At 49.6% G+C, this 16,437-nt stretch overlaps 1 protein-coding gene across 1 annotated transcript in view; it reads right to left on the reverse strand.

Annotated features, from left to right (window-relative positions):
- The window catches only part of Csmd2 (CUB and Sushi multiple domains 2), a 535,187-nt gene extending 518,917 nt beyond the window's left edge, over positions 1-16,270 (reverse strand). Inside the window, exon 1 of the mRNA XM_070008973.1 lies at positions 16,047-16,270. Coding sequence (XP_069865074.1) covers positions 16,047-16,245 — 199 coding nt within the window. The 5' untranslated portion in view covers positions 16,246-16,270. The remainder of the gene's footprint in view (positions 1-16,046) is intronic.
- Between the last annotated feature and the right edge of the window lie 167 nt (positions 16,271-16,437).

The following is a 16,437-nucleotide window of genomic DNA, read 5'->3' on the forward strand; positions in this document are numbered from 1 at the left end:
GGGGGTAGGGCAGTGCCTGGGTCCTGGGCCCTGCACTATGCAATGACCACCTCAATATGCATCTCACACACACCACCACCACCACTACATAAGAGATGCACTCCTCCAGGCATAGACCATTCTATCCACCTCAGTAAATTGCACAGAGCCAGGCTGGTGATGTTTGCTAAGTACCTGAGTCATGAAATCCCGGGGACAGTGTTTCTAAGCCTTTCCTTTCCTGCTGTGGCCTTCAGGGAAAAGACAGGGGGTCACCTGTTCCTCACAATCCCTCAGACTTTCCTCTCCCCATCTGGGGGCTGTGAGCCAATGACACAGCTGACAGACCAAGGATTTGCACAAGTGGATTAGTCAGCTTGTCCTTGAAGCTGAGGCCCAGAAGTGGTTGTTCTTGGGGGCCTCCCTCAGCCTCCTCTCAAGACAGCTTCCGGCCCCTAAGATAGCAGCCCTCAAGGTGAGCCACCAGCACAATACAAGTCCAGTAGAATCAGTCTGCAAGGCCCTGGTGAACCTACCACCACCTCTATTCAAGGCAGGCAAGAATGTCTGTCACTTTCCTATGATGGGGGAGACAGAGAGCATCTTGCCTACAGAACTTAACACCTAGCATGCACAGGACCCTCACCACAAGAATACAAATGAACCCGGCAATCATAGATGAGGAAACTAAAGCCTGAGAAATGGCAGGAACATGCCTTGGGTGGTATGCCAGTATCTCTCTGTTTGCCTCAGAAGAAGGTAATAAGTTTCTGCCCAGAAGCAGGCAGCTACATGTGTCATTCCAACACCAATCCATCTCATGGGAATTTGAGCCATTATTGAACATCACTGAGCCTCCATTTGCCCATCTGCAAACTGGGGATGACAATGAAATCTGTCATATAGGCCTGCTGTAAGACTTACATTCAATGGTGTAGACAAAATGCTGAACAGAGCACATACAGAAGGAGCTCTGTCCATGAAGAAAACGTTACTTTAGCATTGTTATAGAAACAGTGGGTGACCAGTCCCAATGCTGGATGCCCAGGCTGTATGCTGTAGTGGAAACACCTGTACAAACACCATCCAAAGGCTCTGCATGGGTAGTAGCAACCGACCTAGCTCCATCTCTTCCCTGCTGTCTATCTTCAAACCTCAGTTTCTGTACCTGTAATGTGGGAATGACTCCGCAGCTTCCCCCCAGCAGGGTCTGGAGATCCTTTCATGGAATGCTGGATCTTAGACATTCAGCATGTCTGTCTGCAGTTAAAATGGGACAGGTACCTACTGGTCCCAGCACAGGCTAATCCCAAAGCAGCAACTTTTAAGTCATTATCAACAACAGCTACCAGGGAAAGAAGCCTTAGGTCATGCTCTTCTTGCCCCAATTAGCTCCTCTGCTAGAATTCCAGGTCTAAGGAACATGGCCACCCTCAGGAAGACAGTCCTGATCCCAGGCTGGCTTCCTGTTCTTCTCTCTGTTCCCATAGCCTCCTCCCAGCCCCGTACTAAGCTCCATTGCAATGCTCATTGCACTGAATTTAATTACCTGTTTTATCGTCTGTCCACCCAGAGGTGATATATTGAAATGAACAAAAACTTAGGGGTGGAGAAGAGAAAACCATAAACCATCAGCTGTCTATAGAGCCCAGGGCTCAGCACAGTCCCTGGCACAATGTATAAGCTCCATAAAACCTGGTTAAGTGGAGGCATGGATGACTGAATGCACTGAAAGAGAAAAGGGGAAAGAAAGGAGGGAGGGAGACCAGGAAGAAAGGAAAAGCCTTGGCATTGCTCTGTCTTATGCTAGTCACTTTCTGTCCTCCCCCTGCTGGCTCTTCTTGCATTGGACCTGTGACTCCACTCAATTTCAGCCCTTCATCTGCAAAGCAAATGTATGGTGCCTGGCTCTAATCCAACATCAGTTTCTATCAAGGAGCTAACCAAGGCGAATCAGATCTGACTCTGGCACTAGTGCTGTGAAACAGTGGTCCTGTTCTCTCACAATTCACCTGGATGAAGCACCCTCTCCAGCTACTCTTCCGGGGACAATGAAGAAAAGAAGAAAAATGATCAATTTATTTTCTTATTTCAACATGCCACAGAGATAAGTGAGCCAGATGATCAACGTCTTAGTCAACATCACCTCTTAGTCTAGATATGGGCTTTGAGGAACCTCCAAATTGATGGGGGCCTTCTCCTTCCTCCCCAGCAGGGGGACAGGTCCTGCCCGCCCCAGATACCCTGTGGCTACAGGTGGCCAGCCATGTGCTTGGACTCACGTCCACCTCTAATACCAGAGATTCTCACTGAATGTCCCAGAGGGCCGAGTCCCAGTTACATACATCCTCTACTTTCTCCCAGCCTGGAGGAGAACTGACTTGTCCGAAATCTGGGTGAAATTCAGGCCCAGTCTGCCTCCAACTTCCTTGCACTCACCTAGCAGCCCTTGTCCCAGAAGCAAAGCCTGAGAACGTCACCTTCACTGGGGAACCAAGTAGAAGGAGGTGTGTGTGTGTGTATGTGTGTGTGTGTGTGTGTGTGTGTGTGTGTGTGTGTGTGTGTGTGTGTGTGTGTGTGTGTGTGTGTGTGTGTTTGCACACTGATTCTGACTAGGGTTTGAACTCAGGACCTCAATTGGCTTTTTCACTCAAGGATGATGCTCACCACTTGAACTATACTTCTACTTGTCACTTTTTTGCTGGTTAAATTGGAGATAAGAATCTCAAGGACTTTTCTGGCCAGGCTGGCTTCAAACCACAGTCCTCCCATCTCAGTCTCTTACGAGTATGAGCAACAAGCACCTGGCAAGAGTAATGCATTAAAAAGACATTGTGACCACATGTCTAATCAACTTTATCAGTGAGAAAGCTGGTGCTCCGACTGCCATTTGACTCTTCTTGTGTTTTTCACTTACTCAGTTCCAAACTTGAGAGGGGAAGAAAGGCCTGGTTGAGAGGAAGGTGAAGAAGAGGAATTACACAAGATTGGTGTTTCCTGCCAAGGGTTCCCAGACCCCTGTGGGTCTTCAAAGGCAGTAATGAAAGTTTGGGAGCTATTTTCAATGTTTCAAAGAGCCTCACAGAACCTGCATTTAGCCACAATCAAAATGCACAGGACAAATAAATGCCAAGTGTCTGCTTTGGGCTGGAACAAATCCCAATCAGTGAGGTCACACGGCCCTTTGTCCATTCTGATTGGTGGGACTGAGCCATGGCCCTCTGGGGACCCCAGAGGGAAGACAATTATGGGATGCTGGTTTCCCCCAGCTCCTCTGCTTGACTGCATGAGAAACTTCATCCCCTTGGCAAGGCTGTCTGCTGCTTACAAGAGGAATTGAAATGAAGTCCATTGGGAGGGATGAATGGGGTAGCCTCATCTTAGATAAAGGGAATGGCATCCCTCCCACCCCCTACCCCCACCAAGAAGGTACCTTTCCCAGGGCCAAAGAACAGAACTATCCATGGGAGGAAAGGGAGTGATTCACTGCCTCAAGTCAGAAGATGTACAGGGGATAGAGGAGGCAGTGACCACAATGGGGCAATGGGAGGGGGGGCTGGGCTCAGTATCAGGATAGCAGGAAGGTGGAAAGAACGAAAGACCAGCCTCCTGGCTGACAGTTTATGTGACTCTTTCTCACCTGGACATACTGTGACCTTCCAGCTGCCTCTAACAAACCTGGTGACCCTTTGGGAGTTCTAATGAATCTCATGCCCACGGTTGGGCAGAGGCTCCCCCGGTAATGTTGCAGGGTAGGTGGGATTGGGGAAGAGAGCTACTCTGTGCCAATGGGGCTGAAAACATAGGAAGAGGAGTGGAGGGGATAGACTCATGAGAATCCTGATTCATCCAGGTAAATTCTAATAAATGCAGTCTGCCGGAAAGGGTGCTTGAAGCAGAGTACTCTTGGGAGGGATGTGGGCACAGGAGAACCATAGCATAAACAAGTTGATTATGTCGGGAGCAGGAGGGACATCTAGACGTCCAGCCCTCATGCTCCTGTCAACCTCAGCACACAGACAGGGGCCTCCTTTCCTCTGAGCATGCTCAGGAGGGCAGATGCCTCCTTGTTCTACCTGTACCTGCTAGGGGAGGGAGGGAGAAGTCTGTCATTCTCAGGCTGAGGGCTGCCTGGAAAAGTACATATTGGGTATACACTGGAGACTAAGCCTATCCCAAGTCTTCAGGAGTTCCTAAGCACACAGTTCTTAAGATTTAGGAGATGGGGAGGCATCCGTTCCCCAGGGAGCCCTGTTCTCCAACACAGGACACCACCAGACCTGTTTGGAGGGGCACGGAGCACATGCCCAGCTATTATTAAATAAATCCACCTGGTTATATCACTCTTCATCCTTACCCCAATCACTCAGAGCCCTCCTCAACAAGGGGTGTCCGTAGCCTGTCATTTGAAACATCTTCCAACACTACTCTTACCCTAAGACCTTCCAGTTCTTTGCCATTTCCTCAAGGGGCACCAGCTTCTCATTGTTTTTGCCTTGCCCCAAACTCTTCCAATCCAAAATGCCACGCTGCCCCACTACCCTGTGTCTTCCTGTCACAGAGAGCAACTAGAAGACAGATCTAGAATCCCAAAGTGCTGTGGCTTTCTAGGAGAGAGGGCAAAGGAGAAGTTCTACACCCTGGCTGCACTAACAAAGCAGCAAAGCCTGGGGAATCATTAGGGAGGTAACGTCCGCAGGTACAGTTAGCTGAGGGGGGAGGAAGTCAAGGGTGAATTTCAATTCCTGCTTAGGAAGCTGCGTGGCATGCTGGGTGTGAACCATCCATGTGGTACCTAGATCTTGGGGCTCAAAGGTCCCCATCTTCCCTGGATACCTAATATAGAGATTATCAGCACTTGAACAGTGGTATGAAAGTCATAGGAATGAATGGAGAATAAAAAGAGAGGGCTAAAAAATAAAAATAAAAATGAGAGAGGGGGTGTCTGCAGCAAAAGATGAAGCAGAATCATTATGAAAGTTTAAGTGGGATGGAGCGGTAAGCTGCATCAGATGCCTCTTGGGGCAGGAAAGAGGAAGGACAGGCAGAAGGTCAAGAGGCAGGCTGTGGCCAGACCTGAGAAGGTCCAGAAGCCAAGAGAGCTGCTGGGAGTTGGTAAATAGGAAGTCATGTGGTTCCCTAGGCTAGAGCACTTCCCCTGGGGTGGGGAGGGTGGAAGGCAGATGACAGGCACTGAGAAATGACTTGGCAGACACCCTCGCAGGAAGCAGAGCTGGGATAGGAAGGAGAGAGACAGGGTGAGAGCCAGAACGGAATGCAGAGTCAGGGAAGGGGTGTTGGTGGTCTATTTTTAAGATCAAGTAAACCTGTTCGTGGAAGAAATGGGCTAAAGGATTGCCTGTTTTAGGGGCCAGGGACAGCTCTTAGACACAATGGCCACAATGCCTCCTTCACTGAGGCACAGACACCTCATCAGGACAAAGAGGCAAGTACAGGCCTTCCCCAGCATGGCTGCAAGGACAAGGGTTGGCTCCATTTCACTAATACAGCAACTGAGGCCCAGATACGCTAGAGCCAAGATTTGTACCCACCTAGCCTTTTCTCCACATTTGCACTCAAAGGGCATATGGACTCATGCTCACCTACTCTCTCGGCCATCTAAATCATTATAGACCTTGTTAAAATACAGATCTGGTACCATGAGTAGAGGGCCAACGCCTGGGAGGCTGCATTTCTAAGCAGCTTCTTGGAGACACCCTGAGACAGACTGAAAACCAGGGTCCAGCCAGTATTTCCAAAACTTCTCTGTCAATGAAACTCTCATCCCCAGGTACTACTTAATAGTCCTTACTTTACTTTCTGAAGAAATAAAATGGACGGGTGGATGAATGGATGGATGGATGGATGGATGGATGGATGGATGGATGGATGGATGGATGGATGGGTGGATGGATGGGTGGATGGATGGGTGGATGGATGGATAGATGCCACCCTGGACCTCCCAGTGTCTCTGTGCTTCCTGCTTTAGCATCCCTATTTACATAACTGGCCATTTGCCTCAATTTCCCTGCTGAGTCTCTGGCTTCTCACTAGGACTACAGACTCAAAATGACTGTTACTAGGCTATGGCCCTGCTACCCTAGCGACTCCCTTTTCTGGGTCTGGGTCCTGTCCCAGCCAAGAACAAGAGAAAAGCTAGAGCCTGGGTATTTAGCTACCTCCCTCCAGAACTTCCTCTTGGATGCCCATGGCCGCAGGCGGGCTGTCATGAGTCTGCCTGTTGTCCTCTTGCATTCTAAACTACCAGCAAGATGAGGGGAATGGCAAAATGGCATGTTGGTGCTTTGTGATTATGAAATCCCCAGTGATTATTAAATATGGAATCATGGAAATCAGTATACAGAGGAAGAGGTGAATAAGACCCAGGTATCCTGAGTTCTCATATAACAAATCCAGACTTGGTGATTTGGAAGCTCCAAGCTGTCTCTGTGGGAAGACCCTCACCCCCAGGACTTTTGTGAAGTGTGCTAAGCAATTTAGGAATGCTACTGCTTGCCTATATGTCTCCAGACTCCACAGAAGCTCTCAACTTTCATTTTCTATCATTTTCTTTCACCATGAAAGCTTTGTCATGTTCGCACTGAGGCAGCTCAGTGATCTAAGATCCACAAGTGGTGGAGTTAGTTCTACCAGGTCCACAAGGATGGAGGATGAGCCAGAAAAATGTGAGAGGAACAGATACCTTGGGACCCTGCCTGGCTTACCTCTCCCCAAGATGCTCCAACTTCCCCACCAGTTCTCACCTTCCCTCATTGTTCCTGTTCCTTCAAGATGGAAGTTGCCAGCCAAGCCAACCTACCACCCTACCACTCAAATGCTTCCAGATTCCATATGGCAGGACTCTGTCACCACTGACCTCCCAAACTTTGAACTTGAGCTCTCATTGTGGGGATACTTCCTGCTGCCTGATGTCACCTGTTGGTCCTGTGATTAATAATGCTAAGAACATGTTTAGGTTGTCACTCTACTGCACGCTCATCACCGAAGCTCATTTCTGTCCCCAGTGCCTCTGAGAGTTCAGGTGCAACAGAGGTCCTCAATAAATATCTTCTGAAGGCTGAATAGTCCCTCAAATTTTCTAAGGGTAACATCCATTGGTTCATTGATTTGTACTTTAACTGGGGCCTTCAGGAAAACTTAGCACCTTGAGGCAGAAGAAAGACCTCCTTTAAGAATTAGGATTTGCCCGGGGTGGGCAGGAAGGCAATCGAGTCTTCCAAGCCTTCCACATACACAGCAGCCCTGCAACAGAGAAGTCTCAGATGGGCCAGGAAATCTAGCCTGCCACCCAGCTTATCAGTATTCTCATAGTTCTCAGCTTCTGCCTTTTGTAAAGTACTGATGGTTCTGTCTGCCTGCATCAAAACTTCCCAAAAAAAGACACCATAATCAAAATGGACACATGAAAGACTAAGAGACATTATTTGTCCCCTCTCAAACAGACAAAGGGCAATATCTGGAAAATAAGCCCAGGTTTATGACTAGCTATGATTACAGGTGTGAACCACTGGTGGCTAGCCAAGCAAAAGACTTTAAAATTAAGAATCCAACCTAAAAAATGAGCAAAGAACATGGGGTAAACAATTCACATGGAGAGAAATACAACAAATGAGTATATAATCTTACAAGTCATCAGGGCAGTGTGCATTTAAACAATGAGACATCACTTTAAACTTGTAAAAATGGACAAATTAGAAAGATGAGTAATATTTGGTATGAGGCTGTGGAAAGACAAAGTACAAGTACACAGTAGAACTAAAAACTGGTCTAGTATTCTGGAAAACTATATGGCAAAATATAAAAAAATTAACTCATTAATTCAGGGATCTTAGTTCTCCATTTGTTCAGGCCAGAGTGAGTTATTCTCCAACAGGGTCCTAGGAAAAGGTACCAGAACTTGTAACAAGACTAGGCCAACAAGTCAGGGGTCTTTTCTCAAGGGAACTTCAATGCATAAAAGGTGACAGATGTCTAACTCTTAACACAGCACAGCAGTGAGAAAGTCCAGGCTGGATAAACACAAGGAAAACTTTCAAAATATGGAGATGACTAAATAAAGTAAACTAATGACATACATACCTCCATGTCATTGACAGCTATTAAAAAGAAACATGCATTAAAAAAAGACCCAAAAAAGCCAGAGGCTGGTGGCTCACACCTAGGTACTCAGGAGGTTGAGATCTGAGGATCAAGGTTCAAAGCCAGCCTGGGAAGGAAAGTCCATGAGACTATTATCTCCAGTAAACCACTCAGAAAACCAGAAATGGCACTGTGGCTCAAGTGGTAGAGAGCTAGCCCAGAGTTCAAGCCCCACAACCAAAAAATAAAAATAAAAGATAAAAGAAAAGACCCATCATACTTTATAAGAGTCAATAAATATACCAAGACATAGCCAGGTGCTGGTGGCTCACACATGTAATCCTATCTACTCAAGAGGCTGAAATGTGAGGATCGAGGTTCAAAGCCAGCCCAGACAGACAAATATGAGAGGCTCTGATTTCCAATTAACCAGGAAAAAAAGCCAGAGTGGAGGTGTGACTCAAGTGTAAAGCACCAGCTTTGAGCAGAAAAAAGCCAAGTGAGAATATGAGGCCTAAAGTTCAAGCACAAGTCCTGGCACAGAAAAACACACACACACAAAAAGACATACATCAAATATATCAGACTGGAGAAGGATGAAATTGGCTTTTGGACTGGGTATAGAAAGAAGAAAAGTTTAAAATAAGGGAGGATCCTTGCCAGGTGCCAATGGCTCATGCCTGTAATCCCAGCTATGCAGGAGGCTGAGATCTGAGGATCGTGGTTCAAAGCCAGTACAGGCATGAAAGACCATGAAACTTATCTCCAACTGACCACCAGAAAACCAGAAGTAGAACTGTGGCTCAAAGTGGAACAGCACTAACCTTGAGCAAAATAGTTCAGGGACAGCACTCAGGCCCTGAGTTCAAGCCCTGCAACCAACAACAACAACAACAACAAAGGAGATCTTGCACAGATAGGTAATCATAAAGGGTGATGGAGCAACAGAAGGAGTCACTTATTGCAATGCTCCTGAGATGGGGAAGGGGGAAGGGAAAAGAAAACACAAAATATCAACTGTGCACCCTATATGACTGGAGAAAATGATATATGTAATGTTTCCCTCTGACCATGTTTCTAGAAAAAATCCCTGTGGTCCTGAAGTGTGGTAGAATTTTCATCCTGTTAAGAGTTAAAACCCTAAGTTTAGATGTTTCCCAAGGACAGATGTGGGGGGGGGGGGCGGTTTAAGAGAGAGAGAGAGAGAGAGAGAGAGAGAGAGAGAGAGAGAGAGAGAGAGAGAGAGAGAGAGAGAGAGAGAAAGAGGCCCAAGGAGTGACCTCTTACAGACTGAACTTGCAGTGTTGAGAATACAACAAACTTCCGATAACGCTGTGGGTGGAGACTGTTTATTCTTCTCTTTCTTTTTATCAGAACCAGTCACACAGGCCACTAGTGGCTAAGGATGGATCAGGTCTGGGATAACCACAAGTCTGCCCTCCCTCATCTGCTCCCCCAAGCCCCACATAGGCAGGTTGTGGTCAGCAGCAGGGGCTCCCTGTCCTTTGAAAGGCCATGTCAGCCTGGTCACAGAGCAGGATCTCCTACTGGATGGGGCTTAGACTAGTAACCTTTTGGGCTCTATTGTAATAACTCTTAGTTTCTTTCTGTTTCATTGACAAAAGAGTTTCCAAGTCCCTTATGACATGGACAGGATAGGTATTATTTTTCCCATTTTATATTTGGAACTGGAGAGCCAGGAAGAGAAGAGATGATTCACTCAGGGTCACTCAGGTTGTTAGAGGCCAGACCAAGGCTGGAAGACAACTTCCTGACTCTTGGGCCAAATGGGAGTTTGACTTCATCCTGGCTGCTCCAGGTGTCAGTCTTCTGGGATTACGCATAACAAGGACCAGGAGGACAGGACAACAAAATCCTTGAGGGGCGGGGGGGGGGGGGGGGGGGATGCTATCCATGGAAGTGGTTATTTTCATGCTAGGAAAAATGGGTTAAGAAGAAACCATTGAACTCCCTTATTGTTAAGCAACGTGTCAGACACTACATTGCCACCAACCTGCACCCACTCGTGAAAGAGTATTGCAGGAAGGAAACAATGAGTAGGCAGTTAAGTGGGTGAGGGAGGGTTGGGAGGCAGGCAACAACCCAAGAACAAACCTCCTGAGACCTGAGTCAACTCTACCACACTCTCTCATCTCAGAAAAGACCATCAATCAAATGCCTTCGCATTCGCTGATGATACACTTGTATCTCCAATGGTCGAAATTTCAGTCTCTGCTCTCTCCCTTTAAAGTTACCACCGTCACACTTGCTTACTTTCCAATCAATACATAGATGTAACTACTTAATAATGGAGCTTATTCTATTTTCTATTTGAAAACCTAGAAGCTGGACACAATTTCTTTTGGGAAGTTTCTAGATTATAATTGCACTTAATTGAGTATAAATGAGACAGTAGCTGAGGGGGAAATCTATTTGAGCAGCAATCTGAGCTCTTATTTTCTGCTCTAGACCACACAGGAGAGTCTCAGATAAATTTCTAATAGTTATCTGGTGTGCTCAGTAATTTAACTACATATATATTATTTTCAGCATCATGGACATTTCTTATCAGGATATTTTTCAAGGATAGGGCCAACATCCCTTTAGAAATCAATTCAGTTTGAAATTTTCCAACCATAGCAAAACAAATAGCTAGAACAGGAAAAGGCAGTAATTCAATGGGGGAGACTCTCCAAAAGGGGAAGAGTCCCTACTTATTGGGTGGTATAGCCACCCCTCTATCTCTGTGGGAGGACCAATGCTTTGTGCTACCCTTGGCCATGAGCTGGAGCCATTGTGGTGATCGAGGCTTGTGCTGAACATACTTCTCTGACAGAGTTCCTGGTGGTGGCCACACAGGATTGCCAGCCACACTCCCTGAGGAAATGACCCAAAACTGCTGGAAAAGGGAGGCTCCAGCATGTTAAGGGCCATGCTGTGTAGTATGAAAGGCTGATGGGACGTGTGTGCGCTCATGCACGTGAGCACACGCATCAGTACTAGGGCTTTAAGTCAGGACCTAGGCACTGAGCTTTTTCTTACTAATTGGAAATAAGTCTCAAGGACTTTCCTGTATGAGCTGGGTTTGAACCAAGATCCACAGACCTCAGCCTCCTGAGTAGGTAAAGTGGCAAGCATGAGTCACCAACACCAGGCAGGTCCTTTCTATCTGTTGGAAATTTCAAGCTCAGGGGAGGAGGAAACTATCCAAAAGTTCAGGAGTCCTGGGAAGGAAGACAAAGGTGCTACAATAATATAACATGTAGGGTCAAGAGATCCGACAGTGAGTTCCACCTGGATGGGTTTGGGAAACTGGAAACCAAGGGTGTTTTTGCAGTCATTTCAAGGAGCAACTGAATAATAGCTGCTTGAGGATTAGACGTTTAAGCTCCAGACCTCACAGAGCAAAGGGGCATGGAGCAGAAGAATTCTAAGGGGGTGACACCTGCTGAGATCCTTGAGAAGTCGGACAGCAGTGTGGTCACAAGGGATCTGAAGTCAGGTAGACCTAGATCCAGAGCTAGGTCCTGCTCTAGACCTATTGCCTAGTCTATCACATGGGAACAATACTGCCAGCCACCCTGAGTGGCAACAGGGACCAGGACAATCCAGACAAGAGCTGAAGACCTTACCAGTGAGCTCTAGGTGAGCTACAGCTATTAGTGCCACTCCTTGGGGTGCTCAGACAGCCTACAGAGCACAGGTGAACTCCTTTGTCCCCAGGGATGCTGCTCAGCCTCGCCCTCTATTGAATGGACACATTCCACAAGACAGGAACAGCATAGGGTTGAGGTATTGGTGACTTAGATTCCTTCCCTAAGATTGGAATTACTGTCCCGGTGCAGATGGGGAGCCTGTGACTTAGAGGTCACTGTGTCATCAAAGCCTCCAATAAGGAGCCTGGGACTTTGCAGAATGGATTGCCTGTAACACCTGTGGGTGTTACAGTGAAGATGGAACCCACAGGACAGACACTACCAATCACAGTGGTGCTGATGAAGCCACCTGCTAGACTCTTCCAGGTAGTATCCAGGCTTGTTCTCCAGTCCCTTTGCCCAAGTCCAGCCTCCCTTCAATAAGACCACACAGTCAACAGGCTAGAGATGCAAGCTCTCTCTGCTGCAATGTAGGCAGCTAAGGAAGAAAACAAAACAAAACAAAAAACCATAAGCCCACAGGTCGACTACAAATGGAAATTCACATCCAGACCCACATCAATGGCTGAGCAGTTAAATGCCTATCCTTGGCCCATCAGTATTGAGAAGTAAAAGTGCCAAGGACTGTTGCACTGGTTCTAGAACCTAGAAAGCTGTCTTACCAATGTGTGCCATTTCGTGGTGGGAAGGAAGTAACTGGGAACAGGTAACCTTATCATTGTTACCTCTGCAAACCAGCTGGCTTTCTTTGACCAATAACACTGGCAATTTAGTTTTATCAGTCCCTGGACAAGTGTCCAAGAACAAAATACAAAAATCACCCGCTGATTTAACAGCTATCCATCAAACAGCAGCTCTATTGAATGTCCTGAGGGGATACTAGAGATACAATAGAAATCAAGCATTGAGCCTGCCTTCAGGAAGCTAATTATTGAATAGATGAGGGAGATGAACAAAATGCCTTAATGCCATTCCATTTGTGCTATACTAGATCATGGACACAGGTGATTCTCCATCTCCAAGTGGCAGCCTACAAGCAAGCCCTCAGGTGACAAGAGACATTTAAAAATAAAATTAATGTGATTTTGATTTTTTTGTAAGCTAGGCAGGTGACTGCCTAGGGGTGTGGGAGAGGGATCAGAATTTCATTGGAATTCCTCAAACTCACAGGTTAATGCTGCCTTTATTTGTAATCACATATTAATGGGATGCTATTCAATGCTCAGAGCCTCTAGATTCAAACAAAAGTAGCTATGCTTGAGAATAACGGAAGGTAGAAAACTTGAAACCTTGGTGGCTACCTGCTGAGGAAAGAGCTGAGGTTCTCTCCCAAAGTTCTGGGCTGGAGAACTGAGGAACCCTGGAGGGGAGAAGCCAATGAGTTTGCTTTGAAAGGGAAGTGAGATATCCAGAGCCAGCCAGATGTATGCGCTATCTGGATCCAGAGTTTTCATGGGCTTGGAAGCCAATAGACATTTATTAGGCAACAACTTGGCAGGACAAATCTGTCTGGAAGCTTCAGAGAGAGTAGTAGAAGGATGGGCAGGAATGAGCTCACCCAGGGAGTGGAGTGAAGGGCAGGGAACAGAATGCTGAAGACACCCTACAGTAAATGCTGGATTTAGAGGCTGAGGAAGCTCACTCAAGAGATGGAGGGAGGAGGGAAATCAGTGAAATACATTGTCCCCAAAGGCCAAGGAAGAGAACTCATAAAAGGAGTGGTCCAAAGTGTCCAAAGCTATAGAAAGGAAGAAGAAGAGAACAAGGAAAGCACAATGGATTTAGCAAGGAAGATGGTCATCTATAATCTCTTCTAGAATGTTCCAACACAATCCTGAGAACAGAAGCCAGACCGCAGGAGTGACTGGAAGTAGAAAGGTCAGAAAAGACCCCTTTGAGAGCTGACACTATCAGGGATGGGCTGGTGGCCACAAGAGGTCAGGAAAGCCAAGAAATCCCTTTGGCTTGTTTCACAGTAAGATGTTCCTTACTTACAGGTCAAGGAGAAACCTGTTACAAGGGAATGTGTGAGGCATGGCAAGAAGGAGTTGAGGTACAGAATGAATGAGTTCCCCTCCCCCCATGCACACACAACTTCAAGTACTGTCCTGAAGATCTCCAGTCAGCAAGTCCCTTTCCACATCCCTTCTACCTGGCAAGGCCAGACAGTAAATTAAATGGAGGAAAGATTTTAAAAGCAATGAAGGTACTGGAAGCCTGAGCAGGATCTGCCAGGGAGCCACCACCCCATCTCAGATCTCTCTCTCTCTCTCTCTCTCTCTCTCTCTCTCTCTCTCTCTCTCTCTCTCTCTCTCTCTCTCTCTTTCTCTCTCTCTCTCTCTCTCTCTCTCTCTCACACACACACACACACACACACACACACACACACACACTTCTGTACCCAGCATGGAGCTAGCTATAGGCGTGTAGATCTCTACAAGGCAGGATTCAGGCACCACTGAGCAGGCAGGCGGTGAGTTGGCCTTTTCTCTCTCCAGAGACATGCTATACTCAGGGAGCAGGGACAAATCTTAGCCAGGAAAAAAAAAATGTCAGATCCAGAGCAGTTCTCCAGTTAGCTAAGCCAGAGAAAGGGCCCTCACTTAGTTAACCCTCCAAAAGGCCTGACTTTATAGTTAACAATGGGGGGCTCCCCACCCACCATGGGGCAAGTCTGGGTTCCCAGCAGCATCCAGCATCGGCCTCTGGGTGGGTGTGGGTGTGTGTGTGAGAGAGAGGCCAGGGCTGCCTGGCGAGCGCGCACCACGGGCGCCCCTCTCTGGGTGTCGGTGGCTATGACTCCTAGGAGAACCTGCGAAAGTCCGGTCAAGTAAGAGAGACAAGAGCTGGCGTGGGGAGCCCTTCCGGAGCTGGAACCCCAACATCCCGCGCCTAACGAGGGAGCTGCACACTCGGAGGTGACCAGCTCACAAGACACCACAACCCACCGTGGGCCAGAAAGCTCGCCACTCACTGTCTTGCCAGAGAAGGGGTACACTTTCCAAGAAGGGCCGCTGGGGCTCTTGGGGTGGCCGAGGCCGAGGCCAAGGCTTCGGAGGTTCCATCCGTGGTTTAAAAAAAAAATCAACGAAACAGCCAGTGCTGTGGTAAGGCCGGAAGGTCCAGGCCCGGGCAGCAGGTGTTTGGGATTTTCTTCCCTAGTGAGTGTCAGCTTCTGGCTAAATGAGGCTCCGGGCACAGGTTTGGACCCATCTCCACCTGGGCACTCGGAACTTTCTAGGCTGTGGCTCGAGGTAAGCCACCAAGGGTGCTGTGAGGAAACCGATAGGGAACCAATTGAGGCCAGTAGCCTCCACCGAGGAGTGGAGGTTTGCGAGCCTCCCTCGCGACCTGTACTCTGCAACCACACGTCGGGAAGTTCCGGGACTCTCCGAGCCCGCCAGGTCTGCCCTCCTCCTGGACTCGATTGCCCGGAGCGGGTCCCGCCGCCCGCGCCACCGCTGCCGCAGCCCGGGCGCTCGGCTGCAGCAGGGCGCGGGAAAGGGCACTTTGGCGCGGAGTGGGAACCGAGAGGAAGGTGGCGGCGCGGAGCCTGGCGGCGACACTCCCTCCTCCGCCCCGGGGCATAACCCCGGCCCCGAGTCCTCCCTCCTCCTCCAGCCCCCACCTGTGCCCTCCTGCGAAGATTGCGCGGGACCCCCGACCAGGGCGCGCCCGCCCACCTGCGCCTCCTCCCGCTCCCATCGGAGCGCGGAGGGCGGGGGACATTTGGGGAGAGGGGTGGCGGCCGCAGTCTCCAGACGGCTCAGGAGGGGGGCAAGGGCCAACGACAGAGCAAACGGGCGGGGGCAGGGGAGGACAGACCCCCGCAGACGCGGATACGCCGAGGGGGCGCGCCGCTCCGCGCCAGCCCCCAGGACGGGCGTGCCAAGCAGAATGGGGAGCTGGGGGAGTAGGGCTCCCGGAAAGTTTATCGGGGAAAAGCCGGGCACCTTGGGGGCTGGGCGCCCCCCAGGTCCAGGCGACTTCGCAACCCCGGGCGAGGATGTCAGTCTCCCAGCCCCCCCCCCATCTCCCCTCCCATACACACACACACCGGCCAGATCCGGCCAAGTTGCGGCTGGGGTTGGGGAGAGCCGTGAGGGTGGGGGGCGAGGACGCGGTGGAGGCGGGGAGGTGGGATGGCGGATCCGGGCAGACACGAGCGAGAATGAGGAGGGTTGGCAACTGGGGGGAGGGTGGGGGGCGGGGGAAGGGACTGGGACCGCGTTGGAGCTGGGTGGGCTCGGGGCTCGGGTGGGGCGCGCGGCGGCCGCTGGCTCCCCGGCTCCCCGGCACGGCCGGACTTACCCGCGGCGGCCGAGGCGCTCAGCAGCCCCCAGCCCAGGAGCAGCAGCAGCGGCGGCGGCGGCGGCGGCGGCAGCAGCGGTATTGGGCGGCCCCAGCGGCTCCCCGCGCCCGGCACGAGTGCCGAAATCCCGGCTTCGCCGAGAGCCCTCCCCGCGGGGCAGCCGCAGCGCCCCAGCTCCCGTCCCCGCGAGCGCGGCATGGCGCGGCCGGCAGCCCGAGGGAGAGGCTCCGCTCGCCGCCGAGGAGAAAGGAGGTCAGGAGAGCTCGGGAGCTTTTTTTTTTTTTTTTTTTCCTCTGCTCGGGAAAAAAAAAATCCCGGTACGCGGGAGCCCTGAGCTTCTGCGGCTGGAATGAACCAAGTGTCCGCCCGGCCGGGGAGAGGCGCGCTGCG

The sequence above is a fragment of the Dipodomys merriami genome, unplaced genomic scaffold (genome assembly GCF_024711535.1).
Source record: "Dipodomys merriami isolate MVZ:Mamm:240054 unplaced genomic scaffold, mDipMer1.0.p SCAF_71, whole genome shotgun sequence".
Taxonomy (NCBI): domain Eukaryota; kingdom Metazoa; phylum Chordata; class Mammalia; order Rodentia; family Heteromyidae; genus Dipodomys; species Dipodomys merriami.